This window comes from Dromiciops gliroides, chromosome 4, assembly GCF_019393635.1.
Source record: "Dromiciops gliroides isolate mDroGli1 chromosome 4, mDroGli1.pri, whole genome shotgun sequence".
NCBI classification, from domain to species: domain Eukaryota; kingdom Metazoa; phylum Chordata; class Mammalia; order Microbiotheria; family Microbiotheriidae; genus Dromiciops; species Dromiciops gliroides.
Genome location: NC_057864.1, coordinates 450,442,718 through 450,460,704, shown reverse-complemented (window position 1 = coordinate 450,460,704; position 17,987 = coordinate 450,442,718). Strand labels below are relative to the sequence as shown.

The following is a 17,987-nucleotide window of genomic DNA, read 5'->3' as shown; positions in this document are numbered from 1 at the left end:
CCAAGATCACAAAGTTAAAAAATGTCAGAGGCAGGGTCCAAAAGCAGGTTTCTTTGGACTACAAGACTGGGGCGCTTTCTGTTACACCACAGTCAACACAGAACACCAACTTTCCATTATCTGTGTGTAAGGTATTTGCTGTAGTCAATTTTTCATCTTAATCTGATTTTTCTGCCCAGTGAGCTTCAGGGTTACCTCTTTTCAATATCAATTGATATTCGAGGAATGCCAATTATTTTTTTTTTAAATCTTAGTAGAAAAAATTGAAAAAACAATTATGAAGATAAATCTGCTGCAGAAAACAATCATATCCAATTTTATTCTCTAAAGCCAAATAATTCTGGGACTCTCTAGGGTTCTGATAATAGAGTGTTATAATCTCTTTCTCTCTCCACATATATGCATATATAGATATGTATCTATATATTTACATGTTTATATTTTACTTGACTCTATTATGTGGTTTATCAAACATAGTTCTATTATCTGTATTTTTATCTCAAATTACTCTAGGAGACAGACCTGTTGGCTGAGAAATTCATATTCTTCAGTACACACACATACAAATAAACACAAATACACACGCACACACACACGCGATTCTTCATTCAGGATTTTGTCCAGGATTCATTTTTGTATTTGGATAAATGATCAAAAAACATAAGGAAAGCCTTTTCAAAAGAGGAAACACAAACCGTTAGTAATCAACTAAAAGTGACCAATTTCACTAATAATATAAAAGATGCAAACTCAAAGACTGAAGTACCACTCATCAAATTGGCAAAAAGAATTAAAAGCAACAAAACTCAATGCTGGCAGGGTGTGGGGAAACAAGTACACTTCATTCATTACAGGAAGAATTGCATAATGGAATCTTTTTGGACAGCAATCTTGCAGCATGCAGTAAAAGTTACAAAAACAATCATACCCTTTGACTCAATTCCATTGTTGGGAAAATACCCTAAAAGTATTATCAAAAACAAAAAAGGACTATCTATGAAATACTTTCATTGCAGAATTATTTGTAATTGCAAAAACTGAAAGCAACCTCAACATTAAATATTAAGGGAATGGTTAAATAAAAGAACAGCAAGTATGAGAATTATAAAGAAATAGGGAAGGACCTTTTTGAAATGTGAAAAACAAAACCCAACCAGAAGTATAGAATACATCTTACGACCATAGAAGAGGAAAAACGAATGGAAGCTAATGGACAAAGAATCCCGAGATGTATATGAAATAATTAAAAAATTGTTATGATACATCACAGGTAGAAATTCTATTTATTTAAATGATATTCAATCCATCAGAGAGTAGTGATGGACTTAGGGTACAGAATGGGACACATATATTTTTTTATTCGGCCATCGAGAGAACTTGTTTTGCTTGATTATGCATATTTACAAGAAGAAATTTGTTTTTCTTTTTTCAAGGGGTGGAGAATAGGAGGGAGAGAAAATAGGTTCTATTAATTTTTTTAAAAAAGAGAGTGGTGGGAGGGGAGTGCTACTGATGTGAAATGTTGTGTGCACTCTCAGATGAACTCACTATAGTATCAGTTTTAGTTTACAAGAGACATCTTATGAAGTAGAAGTAATTTGTAAATGTTTGAAACCTAAAAACAAAACACATCATTAAAACTTATAAATGAAAAAGCAAAAAAGTTAAAATGTAAATAATTACAAAGAAAGTTTAATTGGTTCAATCTGAATATTGTTTGTGATAAATATATAGATATATATCTTTTTTTTCAGGGCAATGAGGGTTAAGTGACTTACCCAGGGTGACACAAGTAAGTGTCAAGTATATGAGGACAGATTTGAACTCAGGTTCTCCTGAATCCAGGGCCGGTGCTTTATCCACTGTGCCCCCTAGCTGTACCATAAATATTTTTTATAAAATGATGCTGGCACCACAGAATAAGCAGTGATTTCTGGAAAGTTGTGTTTTTTTTAAATCCATGAGTAGTAATGCTTACCTTTCTCAACATAGACTCATCGACTGAGATAATATTGTTATTTCTTTGGTTACAGATAATAGTTCAGTCCTGGAATCAGCATTTTTATGTCATCTAGAGGGCAAGGGGTTAATTTAGTTCTAAGACAGGAAGTCTTAATTGAGTTCACTGCTAGGATGCAAGATGAGGAAAATGTTAGGCAAACTGCCTTTCTCTAGGGAAAAAAACAATTAAAAAAGGGAAGTAGTTATCTCTAGTGTACTCTCTTAGTACATTTGGGGGGGGGGCAGGGCAATGAGGGTTAAGTGACTTGCCCAGGGTCACACAGCTAGTGTCAAGTGTCTGAGGCCAGATTTGAACTCAGGTCTTCCTGAATCCAGGGCCGGTGCTTTATCCAGTGTGCCACCTAGCTGCCCCCGGAAGTAGTTGTCTAAAACAAAATCACTTACCATGTTTTGGGCTGAGTATGGGAAATGGATCTCCCAATTTCCAGAAGAAGTACATGAAGGTCAACCATAGGCCACAGGAAAAAAGCAGTCGTTGTCTATGCACTAAGATATAGGAGGTGGGTTGGGGTTGGGGTGGGAGGTGGGCGCAAGATACACAAAAGTTAGGAGCTTGCTCTACTTAGAAACCCAGAACACACCAATGACCTCCTTTTCCTCTCCCATCCACATAAGTTTGCTGTTCAAGTAGGACGATCTACTTCTTCATGGAAGACTTTTTTTTTCTCTTTTGTTTGTTTCTTTTTTTGTGAGGCAATTGGGATTAAGTGATTTGTCCAGGGTCACACAGCTAGTTAAGTGTCAAGTGTCTGAGGCCACATTTGAACTCAGGTCCTCTGACTCCAGGGCCGGTGTTCTATCTACTGTGCCATCTAGCTGCCCCCTTCATGGAAAACTTCTTACCAATATTTGATGGAATCCAAGGGAAAAAAGGAGAAGGGAAATTTGGCTGAAACCAAGGATAGGACTGCACTTAGGGAGAGATAGAAATGGTGTTGGAAGATGGAAGGATGCGGTAGAAGACACTAACTTCATTCACTTAAATATTTATTGAGTACCTACTATGTGTACTATACCATGTGTATGTGTACTAATGTGTCTACTATACCAGGCACCCTCCCTTACTCCCCCACCCGGCCAAAAGAAAGGGAGGGGGACAATGGTTACTGGAAGTAAGGAGGAAAAATGCAGGTGTCAGGTGGTCTCAGTCCCCAAACATGCTCATCCCAATCCACAGCTTTGGGGGCTCAAACACTCACGGAGTCGGATGTTGCTCACAATAAAATAACCGATGTAGAAAGGCACCATAAAAACAAGGATCAGCAGAATTACACACAGATTCAATTTCCAGTGAAAGTAACGGGAACTGAAATGAAGATTGGAAAGGGTCACTACAAGGATTGCGTATTTCGGCCTAATTTCTCCCCACATTCACTTCCTCCCACCTCTGGCTTGATGAGAGTCAAACTCAACAGCTGACAGGCTCCCAGGAAGCAGCTCCTTCTGCTCAGCAGGAAGCGTGATGCTGGTTAACAATAACCATGCACTTTTTATTATCTGATGCTCCTGAGAAGATCAGTTGGTTGTCTGGGACACTATGGCTTCAGCTATTGTGCCACAACTTGAAATGTCGAAGGCGATCCCCACTATAGAACTTTTGGTGGGTTAGATGACCTTGACCTTTATCTCTGGGAGTTCGTCCCAATATATGAATAAAAAGAGAATCAATCGTGTGTGCAATAAAGATTTAGGATGCCTTTATACTTTTAACCTCTTAATACAGCTGGACATTTGAGATACATTTCACATTATTGCCCTAATTGCTCCAAAAGGGAGGCTGAGATGATTTTTCTGCAAGGGAGCACTTTTTCAATAATCCAGTAACTGTTCCGAAGAAGGAATATAACACTGGATTCTTCCTGAAAAATGCCAGTTGGTGCACAAAACTCACCTGCTATTGAGCACACCCAGGATTTCAAAGATGATGAGCTCAAACATGGTACAGGAGAATGCAAAGGTCACCGAGAAGATCACTTGTACAACATATTGGCGCACCTGTCAGGGACGGTAAAAGAGATGTTCAGATCCAGCTAAAAGATGGCCAAAGGAAAGGCCTGCTCAGCCCACATGCACCAGAAGCCCTATGGTCATGGGAAAAGGATGGCATTCACATCTTACTATGTGTCTGAAAGAATCAAAGGGAACAGGCAAGAAAGTCTTGATCTGAAAACCTGTGGCTGCTACTTAGCTTTTGTAAAGTACCTGATAATTATGACTTACTTTACATTACAACTTTAGGGCAGGCAACTATGTGACTCCTTGTGGCTGGAGAGTGTAAAGCACAAATCATGAAGCTATCAGGAATAGTGTCCACAATATGGACATGTGCAAGCAAAGTGGATGTCTGGTTAATATGAGAAGGGCTCCCTATCCACCCTTGAGACTGGGGAGACCATGGGTGAGTTTCAGTACTTTCACACTTTTTTTGTTGTTGCAGGGCAATGAGGGTTAAGTGACTTGCCCATGGTCACACAGCTAGTAAGTGTCAAGTGTCTGAGGCCGGATTTGAACTCAGGTCCTTCTGAATCTAGGACTGGTGCTTTATCCACTGCTCTACCTCGCTGCCCTTCCCCAGTCATCTTTTAAGATTTGAGTCCAGGGGCAGCTAGGTGGAGCAGTGGATAGAGCACTGGCCCTGGAGTCGGGAGTACCTGAGTTCAAATCCAGCCTCAGACACTTAACACTTATTAGCTGTGTGACCCTGGGCAAGTCACTTAACCCCAATTGCCTCACTAAAAAAAAAAAAAAAAAAAAAAAGATTTGAGTCCAGTAGCCCATGTCAGCCCCAAAGTCATATTATTTAAAATGGATATAATGGATGTAAATAATAAAATACCACTCAGAGTTCTAATCTGAGACTTCTGTACTAGTATTGACATTTTTACTATTCTAGTCTAAAACTATTTCAGATTAAAATCCAGGAGGGAAAATGGATCCCTTCTCACCTCATAGTCCTTGAACAGCTGTCGCATGAAGAACAACCATCCAAAACCAAAGAAGAGAACCTGCAGATGGGAAAAAAGATCAAGGCTGGGATGAAGAACTGCTGAAAGTGACTGGGGAAGACACATCAGGTCTTGGGCAGAAGACCTTCTGAGCATGTTCTCTGGTCAAGGGTCTAATGTTTAAATGGCTAAAATAATAAAACTATTTCATGGATTGGAGGCTCACAACATCCCCTGAATTTGGTCACCTACACATAGAACATCACTGAAAACCCAAAGCAGAGGGAGAAGAAGTTGAAGTAGCTCTGAACTTCAGAAATGGCATTCTTCATGGGCGGGGGTTCTTAGCGTTTTTGCTCCACAGATTCCTCTGGTAGTCTGGGGAAGCCCTTGGACCCCTTCTCAGGATAATTTTTAAAGCATAAAATACATAGGATTACAAAGAAAACCAATTATATTGAAAGGAAGTTTATACATATATACATACATACACATGCACTTACATATGTGTATATGTACACCCACAAATATACAAATATGTATATGTGTATAGATAAGATATAAAACCATACATGCACTACATACTTACATATGTATATATGTATACATGCATATACATATACATAAAATATGCACACACATATACATATATACACACATATACACACACACATATATAAATCCATAGGCCCCAGGTTAAGAATTCCAGTTCTAGGGCATATATTGTTATATTTTATTTTTAGGCCAAAACAGAATCATGCAGTTAGTTTTGCAATAATACGGCAATAAAGGAGTCAGTGGAACTTGTATTCACCAGAAACTTCCTATAGATGGCAACAGAAATTTTAAAAGACTCTTAATTCAATTCAATTCAATAATCACTTAATAAGCACCTACTTTGTGTTAGATGCTGGGTATTATTGATGATTTCAAACATATATGGTTTTTGAGGGTAGCGAGGTGGTGCAGTGGACAAAGCACCGGCCCTGGATTCAGGAGGACCTGAGTTCAAATCCGGCCTTAGACACTTGACACTTACTAGCTGTGTGACCCTGGGCAAGTAACTTAACCGTCACTGCCCCACCAATAAATAAAAAATAAACAAGCAAGCAAACAAACAAACAAATAAATAAATCTCCTATATTTATGGAGCATATATGTTTGATTGTATGCAAATAACTTAATGCAAAATAATACATAAGAGAGAAGTCAACAAAGTCATCAATGACTCCAAGTTGGGAGAAGAGTGAGGAGACAAAGATAACACTAAAGTTTTGAATCTAGAAGACAAGGAGAGGGTGGTGAAATGAGCTGAAATATTAGAAGGAACAAGTTTGGGAGGGAAAGAAAATAAACTTGGCTTTGGACATGTTGACTATAAATGGCCAGCGGGACATTCTGATGAACAGTTAGCTTGCAGGTAGTTAGAGAATTAAGTCAGAGCTCTGCAAGGAGATCAGGGATGAGGAAGTTGTGTCACTTGCATGGAGGTCATAGATAAAGTAGTGGGAATGAATAAGAAATGCCAAGGAAAGAGTATCTTTTTTTTTTTTTTGGTGGAGCAATGGTGGTTAAGTAACTTGCCCAGGGTCACAAAGCTGGTAAGTGTCAAGTGTCTGAGGCCGGGTTTGAACTCAGGTCCTCCTGAATCCAGGGCCGGTGCTTTATCCACTGCGCCACCTAGCTGCCCCAAGGAAAGAGTATCTTGAGGGAAAAGGGCTGAGAGAAAAAAACCATGGGAAACATTTACCTTCAGGAGTCACAAAGAGAAAAAGAGGAGTGCAAAGGAGAATGAGAAGGAGCAGTTAAAGGAGGTGAGAGAAATGATTGTTTCTTTCATATAGTAATAACTAATTATTGAATTAGGACCCAAGTTTTTCCCCTTTTCCACTTCCTCATCCTGAAATCAACCAGTGTGGAAATCTTGGCCAAAGCCTTACCCAGCCAGGAAAGCTGAGATCTAGTCAAAGACAGTAAAGAAATTCTAAGTTTAGGCAAATGGGTGGATTCCTGCTCATGTTTACTCAGTCTGGTCTGGGAATGCTTATGTGGATTCTCCCTTTTGTCAGACAGGTGGTATGGATATTGATAAATCTCTTTGACCATGACTGGGTGCTCAGTATCACAACCTGAAGACCCTTGTTGGAATAAGCCCACCTCTCATTATAATATTCATGCTCTCATTTCTTGTTAACCAATCAGAGTTGATTTCCACCCTCAGGTACAACCCCTTTTCCAAAGGCGGTGAGCCAGTCATGAGTTGGCTTTGGTCCAAGAGAGATGGCCAAATGACCGTTCCTTTTATTGGTAATATGCTAGCATTATTAATAACATGATTAATTACCCAGAAACTTTCTCAAAATTTTTAAACATCTCAGAGGTAAGAGGTAAATCAAGAGAGTATGGTACTTTGGAAACCAAGGGGCAAGGAAAATAAGGACCCCAAAAAAATCAACTTTGGATTTGGCAATTAGGAAGTCACTGGACCCTTTATAAAGGACTCTTAAATGATGTTCCTCAACAGTAATGGCTCGTAGACTTTCCTGAGACCACTTTGCTGGGGTAAAAGGCCCCACAAACCCCTGGCTCCTATCTGTCATTGTCAAAAAGAAAAAAATTCAGGGGCTGCTAGGTGGTGCAGTGGATAGAGCATTGGTCCTGGAGTCAAGAATACCTGAGTTCAAATCCGGCCTCAGACACTTAACACTTATTAGCTGTGTGACCCTGGGCAAGTCACTTAACCCCAACTGCCTCACTAAAGAAAGAAAGAAAAGAAAGAAAGAAAGAAAGAGAGAAAGAAAGAAAGAAAGAAAGAAAGAAAGAAAGAAAGAAAGAAAGAAAGAAAGAAAGAAAGGAAGAAAGGAAGAAAGAGATTCAGGAGCAGGTATTAGGGGGACTGTAATGAGGTGAAGGGGAGCCAGATCAGTGCTAAGTGTCCCCTCCCTCCTTCTCTGAGCTTTTTTTCTGGTCTCTCTTTTCTCAGTGTAGAACCAAGAGAGCTCTTTGAAGAGCTGGTGGCACAGTAACATTATGAAAGCTATGTTCAATGTCAAGCTGGCTCATCTGTCAACAATAAATGGTTCTTTTACCCCCTAAACACACACACACACACACACACTTTTTCACCCTGTGTAGGCTTGGAACCTCACTCTAACACTAACATACAAATCACTCCTTGCATTCTGGACTAATTCACTGGCTGTCAGGAATACTTTTATGAACTTTGGGTATCACTGCTCTCAAGAAAGTCAGATATATTTCTAAATAGTAGAAACTATGTCTACTTAACTTACAAGGGGAAGATGCCTGAGGTTAGAAAAGTCAGGCAAGAGGGATTAGGGGCAGTGCATATGGTCGGGCAGAAGTTCAGGCTGAGAAAGTGAAAGAAATGCTAGCTGGATGACATGATAAGAGTAAGAAATGGAGCTCTGGACACAAAAAAGAAACCAAAGGACACAAGGCTATGAGAGAGGGCAAATGGACAGAAAGGCAATGGAGGCAGGGAAGAAAATGAGGAACAGAGACAGATGCTTGTCCAGCTCATTCCAGGTTCTTTTAATATTGAGGGAGGGAGTTTTGGAGAGCTTCAGAAGTGATGAAGGATGAATAAAGTAACCAAGGATTTTATTAAGAGTAGAACCAAAGCAAATATGAATTCTGGCAACATTAGAGAGGGCAACTAAAAGGTGATGCAGAAGGGAAAAGTAATCCCTCTGTTAGTGCTGTAAATAAAATGGAAGTTGGAATGTGGAGGCTTAAGTGCAGTCTAAGAAATGGAGTTGGCAGAACTTTGCCCTTGGAAGGAGTTGAAAATTACACTGTACTCTGGAACTAATAAAAGGCACAAATAGATGGAAGTAACAGAGGGCATGAGTCAAGTATGAACTTCTGTTACGGATGAGATCTCCGGGGTGAAAGTTAGCAAGGCTAAGTAGAGAAGATGAGCAGTCCCAGGGCAGAAATGATCATGGTTGGAAAAGACACCTTTCTTTTGCTGCAAACCTTTCCCCGTGTTATTATTTGATCTGGTATACACTTCTCAAGACTTTCTGGGATTATATATTTTGGAGAGAACCCACTTTTATAATGGCACTCAATAGTTACTATAATGAAGTCACATCTTCACAACAGCTTATCAAGGCAGGGCATTTTACTGATAAGAAAAACGGAGAGCACAGATGAGGGTTTAGAGCCAGGATTAAAACTGCACTACACTCTCTTGTAGATTATGAAGCACAAGTAAACTTTCAACCAAAAAAAAAAACCAGACTTTATTGATTTTAAAGTAGGGATAAGTTCACAGATTTAGAAAAGGAAGGAACTATATAAATGCTATATAAATGCTATTATTATTATTATTATTATTATTATTATTATTATTATTATTATTATTATCCACCTAGAGAGTCCAACCAGGAAAGGCATGAAGAGTAGCTGTCTAGAAAGCAGGAACTGTATCCCTCTCTCCTGGTACCCATTGCTATCTCTCCTCCTCTCTCTTTCTCTCTCCAACAACAAACCATCCACCATAATGGTACCATCATGACAAAATAAAAAGAATCAGGTGGGAAAGACTGGAATGAATGTCCACAGAAGTGGACTATGCATCACATTCAAGTGGTCACTGAGATTGTCTCAAAGCACGGGTGGTGGAGGTGAATTCACAATCAATCAGAAAAGGACTCAAAAACAGAGAAGTATTACTAGCACGCAGGTAGACAGTATAGAGCACTCGGCCTGGGGTCAGGAAGACCCCAGTTCAAACCGGGTCTCAGACACTAACTAGCTGTGTGACCTTGGGTAAGTCACTCAACCCTCTTTGCCTCAGTTTCCTCATCTGTTCTAGTCTAAAGTCATCTGTAAAATTATCTGGAGAAAGAAATGGCAAACAACCCCCCATGTCTTTGCCAAGAAAACCCCAAATGGGGTCACCATTGAAACGAATGACCACCAACAACAAGGTAGGAGGAAGGGTTCCGAACATAAACAAAACCATATCCCGGTACAGACTGAAAAGAATCCTTCAGCACCGCCTCATTAGTAAATAGGGAAGTGGCTCACTTGTCCCTAAAGGAGAGTGGGTGGGTGGGATGCAGGGCTCCAAAAATGGCTTTTCATCTTCTTCTATTAGGCAACATTGTTTACTCCTCTTCTATTAGGCAACATTGTTTACTCTACGTTTCTGACTTTAAATAAAAAAAAAAGGATGGTAGCCAATCAACAGCTTCGGAGCTCGTTTTTGGACAGCAGCTCTCCAGCTAACTCCCCATGTCAGGAGTTTGTGTTATAAATGCCAGCGGGGGAAGGGTCTTCAGGCCCAGCCGCTGGAGGGCTGAGGTCAAAGGCGAGGTTATACTTACAAAATTAGCTGGAAGCAAGTCTGGGAACAGAAACTGACAGAGAGAGGGGCCTTTAAGGACTGCAAAGGACTTTCGTCCACTTTAGTCTCTCGTTTAAACCCCAAGAAGTGGAGACTAAAATGAGTTAGCTTCGTCTTATAGATGGGGAAACTGAGGCTCAGAGTCACGTGCCCCCATCACCCAGCTAAGGAGTGTCAAGGGTTTCTACCACCTCTACGCCCGGGTGTTCTGCCTCTAGTCCTCTCTGGGATGGATGCTCTCGGCTGGGGGGCGGGGGGGGGGAGGGACAGAAGGGAGGGGAGGCCGGTAGTTGGGGGAGGGGGGAGGAGGAAGGAGTGAGGCCCGGCCAGAGGGTGGTATTGACTCCCCCGCCCTTTGCTCCAGGGATGAGGAGAGGGGAGAGAAGGGGGGGTTCCGGTGCAGGTGGGGGGAGGAGCGGTAGAGCGGTTGTCCTGGGAAACGGGCGGGGGGGGGGGCGCCGCCTCCTCACCTGGGAAGTGACCATGATGCTGGAGTCGATTAGGAAACTCATGATGAAGCTTTCGGGGGCCACGATCCCCCCCAGTCACGGCTGCTGCTCCCGGCCTCCCGCTCTCCGGACTCAAAACCACTTACACGCCCGGGCCACTGGCCCCAAAGGCCGGCGCCATTGCTCCAGCTCAGTCAACCACCGCCAACCCCACGCCATCGAGCGGCGTCCGCCGCCAGCCAATCAGCGGCCAGAAAGGCGATATTGACTCCCGCCCCTTCTGTCCTTGGGGGCGGAGAAAGACTAGGAGTGGCCGGGGCACGGAGGGAGGTCTGGGAGAGAGGCGGAAAGGCCGGAGGGGGGCGGGGCGAGGAGGGGAGGCTGTGCTAGGAGAGGGAGGCGGTCCTAGGGGAGGAGGCGATTCTAGGAGAGAGGAGGTCACCCTACGGAAGCCCTTTGAAAAGTTATGCAGGGTTGGTTTTAGAAAAACATGGAAAAACTTGCATGACATAATGCAAAGTGAAACGAGCAGAACCAAGAGGACGTTGAAAAGTAATTGTGAATGAGTAAGCTTTTTTTTTTAAATCATAAAAGTATTCTATTATTTTCTGGTTGCATGTAAAGATAATTTTCAACATTTGTTTCTATAAGATTTTTAGTTCCAAATTTTTCTCCCTCCTTCCCTTCCCTCCCCCCTCCTCCAGAAAGAAAGCAATCTGATATAGGTTATATATGTACAATCATTTAAACATTTCTACATTAGTCATGTTGTGAAAGAAGAATCAGAAGAAAAGGGGAAAACTCAAAAAACAAAACAAAAAACAAAAGTAGAAACAGTATGGTTCAATCTGCATTCAGAATCCACAGTTCTTTTTTTCTGGATGTGGAGAACATTTCCCATCACGAGTTCTTTGGAATTGTCTTGGATTATTGTATTGCTGAGAAGAACAAAGTCTATCACAGTTGATCATCACATGATGTTGCTGTTACTGTGTACAGTGTTCTCCTGATTCTGCTCACTTCACTCAGTATCAGTCCACTTAAGTCTTTCCAAGTTTTTCTGAAATCTGCCTACTCATCATTTCTTACAGCACAATAGTATACCATTACATTCATATACCACAACTTGTTCAGCCATTCCCCAACCGATGGGCATTCCCTTGATTTCCAATGCTTTGCCACCACAAAGAGAACTGCTATAAATATTTTTGTACATGTGGGTCCTTTTCCCTTTTTTATGATCTCTTTGGGATACAGACCTAGTAGTGGTATTATTGGGTCAAAGGGTAGGCACAGTTTTATAGCCCTTTGGGCATAGTTCCAAATTGCTCTCCAGAATGTTTGGATTGGTTTACAACTCCATCAACAATGCATTAGTGTTCCAATTTTTCCACAGCTTGGAATGAGTAAGCTATTTTGAATAATATGATGATTCAACTCATCTACCAAGAAGTTATGAAGGAAAATGCTATCCACCTCCAGAGAAAGAATGTATTGTATGGGTTGACATATCTGCATCAAACGATGGCTTTCTCTAATGCACGGTTGGGAAGGAGAGAGGGAGACAACTTGAAACTCAAAATATAACCCCCCCCCCCCAAGAGAGAGAGACAGAGAGACAGAGAGAGAACAGAAAAGTTATGCAGGATGTTTCCCGATTTTAAACCTTTGGTATCAACAATCAAGTTAGCACTTAAGTGTCAGTCAAGGGGTTAAGTAACCAGGACAAAGATACTGCACTTTTGGTTGCAGCATTTGGCAGAGCTGAAAGGAAAGGAAGGTGTGCTACACGTTGAAGGGTCTATGGACAACATGGACAACAGAAGAGGACAATGGGGAGAGGATGAAATGTCACATGAAAGAAATCTTCAAAAGTTTGCACATATGCTCCATCATAGCCATGACAGTTTACAAGATCATCTTTCATTGTAGCCTTTAATTCCCCTCCAGGAACCATACAGTTCTTCCTCTTTTGGACTGTGTTGCTTTTCTTGTTTCTGTTTTTTTTTTTTTTTTTACTGCATAGCATTGCCAATGAACTGGTAATCTTTTTCAAGTCACCCATTTCCAATAAATTACACATATCTTGAACTATTGCTTCCAAGAAACTGGTATAAATACTGTGTAATTTTTCATACTCTGTAACTTAGTGACTTGCCAACTCTGTAAAATCATCTCTTGTAGATGGATTCATGGCATTTATACTGCAGATTATGTATACAAATTTTTTTTTGTTGTTAATTCAAGATTTGCCTCTTCTTGTAATTTGTTTTGCAGTAGTTTATTTGCTAATTGTTCTCCTGGTGTAGGCTTTTTAGATCTTTCAGGCTCTTCTAACCTTTCTTTCTTTCTCTCTTTCTTTCTTTCCCTCTTTCTTTCTTTCTTCAGGGCAATGATGGTTAAGTGGCTTACCCAGGGTCACACAGCTAGTAAGTGTCAAGTGTCTGAGGCCAGATTTGAACTTAGGTCCTCCTGAATCCAAGGCTAGTGCTTTATCCACTGTGCCACCTAGTTGCCACCTCTTCTAACCATTTCTTAATTTCTTCTTGCCATTCTTTCTCTTCAATTTTCTCTGCTATTTTCTTCTTTTCTGAAATTTACAGACCTTTTGGTTTGTAGCTGTACCTTACTTAGACATAAGATCCACTTCCCCTACTTGTAACCCTAGCTCTCATTCCCAACTAATATCCCACCTTATCCTTTTTCTCTTAATGTAATTTTCTCCTCTTTGGTGTTTTGTTTTGTTTTGTTTTTTCAGGGCAATGAGGGTTAAGTGACTTGCCCAGGGTCACATAGCTAGTAAGTGTCAAGTGTCTGAGGCCGAATTTGAACTCAAGTCCTCCTGAATCCAGGGCTGGTACTTTATCCACTGTGCCACCTAGCTGCCAGGAATTTTCTCCTCTTTTGTCCTTAGTTTCCTTTGCTGGCCTCAGCTCAATCTGAGTTTTAGCATTCCCCATACTATTTTCATAGATCTGGACTATGCTTTTATGTTCATCTTCTGTATAAAAACAAATGGGGGGTGGTGGTGTGTGTGGGGGGTGGCTAGCGCAGTGGATAGAGCACTGGCACTGGATTCAGGAGGACCTGAGTTCAGGTCTGACCTCAGACACTTAACACTTACTAGCTGTGTGACCCTGGGCAAGTCACTTAACCCCAATTGCCTCACCAAAACAAACAAACAAACAAACAAAAACCCAAATCTAAGTGGTTAGTGAGTTCTTTGTACATCTACATTGGTTTCTTCGGATTAATTTCACTTTTAAAATCCTCGTTGGGATTGTTTGTTTATAATCTCAGAATTTCATTCTTGAGCATCTCCCATCCTTCCTAGTCTGACTTTCCCTGAAATATTTTAAAATGTTGAAAAATATTGTAATCGTTTACTCCATGGAATCCTACCCACCTTTCTTCTGAACCCTTTGAAATCTTCTTTCCCTATTTTTAAGGTGCATGTCAGATTATGCCCAGATTTCTTTTTTCCTTATCACAAACTCTACAAATGAGTGGTCCTTCTCTTGATATTCCCATTATTTTGACTTCAGAAACCAATTCCTCCTTGTTAATAAGAATCAGAACTGGGATAGAATTTCTCCTTGTTCATTCCTCCACTTCTTGAAGAATGAAATTATTACTAGAGCCAGTCAGGTGAGGAAACAGATACCGGAAGTGAAGTGACTTGCCTGAGTTCAGAGGTGGGAAGTAGACAGACAATTTTTTGCAAGTTTGGCAGTGAAAGGGAGAAGAAAGATCATGTGGTAACTGGATGGAGTAGAAAGGTGAAGTGAAGATTCCTTCCCCCCCAGTATTACTGAAGTGTATTTGTAGGCAGATGAAAAGCCAGTGAAAAGCAGAAGACTGAAGATGCATAAAAGAGGTGTGATGCATCTAAGCAGGATATTAGAGGATGTGGGGGTGGGGGTGAGGGGGAAGTCTTATCTTATCTTTTGTTTTTTGTTTTTGCTGGGCAATGGGGTTTAAGTGACTTGCCCAGGGTCACACAGCTAGCAAGTGTCTGAGGCTGGGTTAGTGCCTTATCCACTGCACCACCTATCTGCCCCAGGGGGAAGTCATATCAAGGGCACAGGTAGCTTTGATAACTTCAATAAGGAGCACAAACACCTCTTGCTCTGAGATAAGAGGGTTGCTGCTGAGATATTTTGAGGGGTGAATGCAGGGGGTTGAGAGAGACTGCAAATTGAGGCATAGTTTGAAATGGGAATTGTACATAAATTTAAGGTGTATGTGTGTAATCTCAGAGGGAAGGTACTAGCAGAAGATGGGATTTGGGTTGAGTCTTGTGGGAAGCCAGGTTAGGTAGGAATCAGAGATGAGGAGGGAGAGGATTCCAGGCATGGGGAACAGTCAGTGAAAAGGCACCTAGTCAGGAGATGGAGCAACAAAGTATGCCAGTATCACTGAATAATAAAGTGTGTGGAATAGAGTATAAAGTATCAGAAGGCTGGAAAGGTAGGGAGGATTCAGGTTGATTAGGGCTTTAAATGCCAAATAGAGGATGCTACATTACATTATAGGAGTTTATTGGGTGAGGAAGGGGTGACATGGGCAGACCTGTGCTTTAGGAAAAACACTTTGGCACAGAATGGATTGGAGCAGGGTAGGGAGACCAGCCAGAAGGTTAGTTCAGCCATGAGGTTATGAGAGCCTGTATCAGGTTGGTGACCCTAGAAGTGGATCTATATGAGGAATGTGAAAGTAGGAATAACAACACTTGGCAACAAAAGGGAAAGGACTGTCTGCTAGGGAAATGGATCAGGTATTTCAAAGCTGAAAGATCCTTAGTCCAATCCATATTTGAATTTATATTATATTGAACTCAAAGGGAATAAAGAGCAGTAACATTTCTTATTGAACTCAACATTTAACTTTTCATCCAAGTGAAGGAATATGGAGTTATTCCCCCAACCTACAACATAGAATTTTCTTTGTCTCAAATATCTCACGAGAGGGCTCTCCCCTGCAACATAGGTTAGGTTAGCTTTTCTGTGAAAGGTGACAAGACTGTCCCCAGAACATGATGCCCAGTTTACCCCAGGAGTAGAATGCCACTGAGTTAGCCATTCCCCACTCAAATCCCTTCAAGGGCTTCCCAGTGGGATGTAATAATTGACAGTATTCTAATTTGAAAGTTAGCCAAAAATCACATCCTTGTCCTGAAGTATAAAAATGTCTATAAGCTGAGTGATTAATTTTTATGCCATTAAGAAAAACTTTAAATTGATTTCATCTAACTTTATTGACTTTAAGAAAGTGAAAGATTTGTGACTCAGGCAATGAGAAATGACAGTTTTGGTTTGTAGAAACTCATTGGAACCTGGGCATACAGTAGATTAGTTGCATCACAAGCAAAGCCTTGCAGGGACTAAGAGATTTCACCTTGAACTTGAAAATGGTCAATCTAAATAATTCTTCATCAATCAATGAATACATGAATCAACGTGCATTTGTTAAGCACACTTTCATTATGCTAGGCATTGGAGATAAAAATGATATTGTGGCTACCCTCAAGGAATTTATATTCTCTCAGGAGAAGAAACACATACATGTAAGTAAACATCACAAAGTAAATATGATGTAATTTCAGAGACAACAGGGGAACTTATATCCTCCCAGGAGAAAAGACATATACATTAAATAAAAACAAGCTAACTATAAAGCAAATGCAATGTAGGACACTACAAATACAAGGCACTAGAAGCTGAAGGATAAGAAAAGACCTCCATAAGAGTTCTGGGCATTTCAAGCTGAACTTTGAGGAAGGTGAGGAATTCTAAGGCTGAAGTGGGGAGAGAATATGTTCCATAAGGGATACGCTATTCAAAAGCATGAGGGCAGTAAATGGAATGCCATGTGAAGTCGACCAGTTTGCCCGGAATGTAATGTGAGTAAAGGGGAGCAGTATATAATAAATCTGGAAAGGTAGGCTGGATTGCGAAGGCTTTTAAATATCTAAAAATAAGTTTGTATTTGCTGCTTTTTTTTTTTTTTTTGCGCGGGGCAATGGGGGTTAAGTGACTTGCCCAGGGTCACACAGCTAGTAAGTGTCAAGTGTCTGAGGTCAGATTTGAACTCAGGTACTCCTGAATCCAGGGCCGGTGCTTTATCCACTGCGCCACCTAGCCGCCCCCTGTATTTGCTTCTAAAGGCAACTGGGAGCCACTGTAGCATTGTGAACAGAGGAGGGACATGCATTTTAGGAAAACCACTTTGGCATCTATAGGGAAGATATTGGAGTGGGGCAAGATGTGAGGAAGGGAAACTAATCAGAAGGTAATTGTCCAGGTGAAAAGTGATGAGGGCCACAACTATGGTGGTATGATTTGGAAGAAGGGCATTGATGAGATATATACAGCAGACATAAAAACAACAAGATTTGAAATGGTGGGGTGAATAAGGGATTAATGATCTATTAAGATTGTGAATCTGGGTGCTGGAAAGATGGTGATGCTTTTTTTTTTTTTGAGAGGCAATTAGGGGTTAAGTGACTTGCCCAGGGTCACACAGCCAGTAAGTGTCAAGTATCTGAGGCTGCATTTGAACTCAGGCCCTCCTGAATCCAGGGCCGGTGCTTTATACACTGCGCCACCTAGCTGCCCCCAAGATGGTGATGCTTTTGACAGAAATAGGAAAGTTCAGAAAAGGGATAGGTTTGGAGATGGGGAAGATAATAAATTCTGCTTTGAGTCAGGGCCCAGAATTTGGCTATTATATCCCTTCAGGGCTCTAGGGGGTGTCCCAAAGTCTTGAGGTTATTTTTTCTAGTATTTTAGTTCATAAACTCCCACTGGTATGCAGTGGGAGTGTCAGCTGATTGTCAGCTGATTATCATTTAGTCTTTCCATCCTTGAGTAGATTTAAAAAAAAAATAAAGGACTATTTATTAAAGTGGTACAGTGAGAACAACTGGTACAAAATATCCTCCCAAAGTCTGTGTCCCACTCTCATAAGTACATCTAGAATCCAGGAGAAAGTGGGCTCCATCCATAACACATGTGGCAAAGAGTTACACATAATTCTAGGTTGATGGAAGTTCTTTTCTCACCTTCATGGGCTCTGGAAGTTCTTCTTAGGCAGTTTCTTTGACGGGATCTAAGCTTGAATCTTTATCTCATCTGTCTGTCCTTGTTCCTGAAAACAGACAATGCCATCAACTGGTCCAGGGATGCTATT

The 17,987-nt window shown here is 41.0% G+C and overlaps 1 protein-coding gene and 1 pseudogene across 3 annotated transcripts in view; both read right to left on the bottom strand.

The window, feature by feature from the left end:
* The window catches only part of LOC122754199 (Golgi pH regulator), a 45,494-nt gene extending 34,458 nt beyond the window's left edge, over positions 1 to 11,036 (bottom strand). For 2 of the 3 annotated variants that reach the window (XM_044002390.1, XM_044002392.1), the window contains exons 1-6: positions 10,818 to 11,036; positions 4,968 to 5,027; positions 3,914 to 4,017; positions 3,222 to 3,328; positions 2,407 to 2,508; positions 929 to 961 (exon numbers count right to left, since the gene is read on the bottom strand). In XM_044002390.1, the coding sequence (XP_043858325.1) occupies positions 929 to 961; positions 2,407 to 2,508; positions 3,222 to 3,328; positions 3,914 to 4,017; positions 4,968 to 5,027; positions 10,818 to 10,859 (448 nt within the window). In that variant the 5' untranslated portion in view covers positions 10,860 to 11,036. The remainder of the gene's footprint in view (positions 1 to 928; positions 962 to 2,406; positions 2,509 to 3,221; positions 3,329 to 3,913; positions 4,018 to 4,967; positions 5,028 to 10,817) is intronic. The other variant, XM_044002391.1, reaches the window with a different exon arrangement.
* Positions 10,991 to 13,390, bottom strand: LOC122755235 (annotated as a pseudogene).
* Positions 13,391 to 17,987: the final 4,597 nt, after the last annotated feature.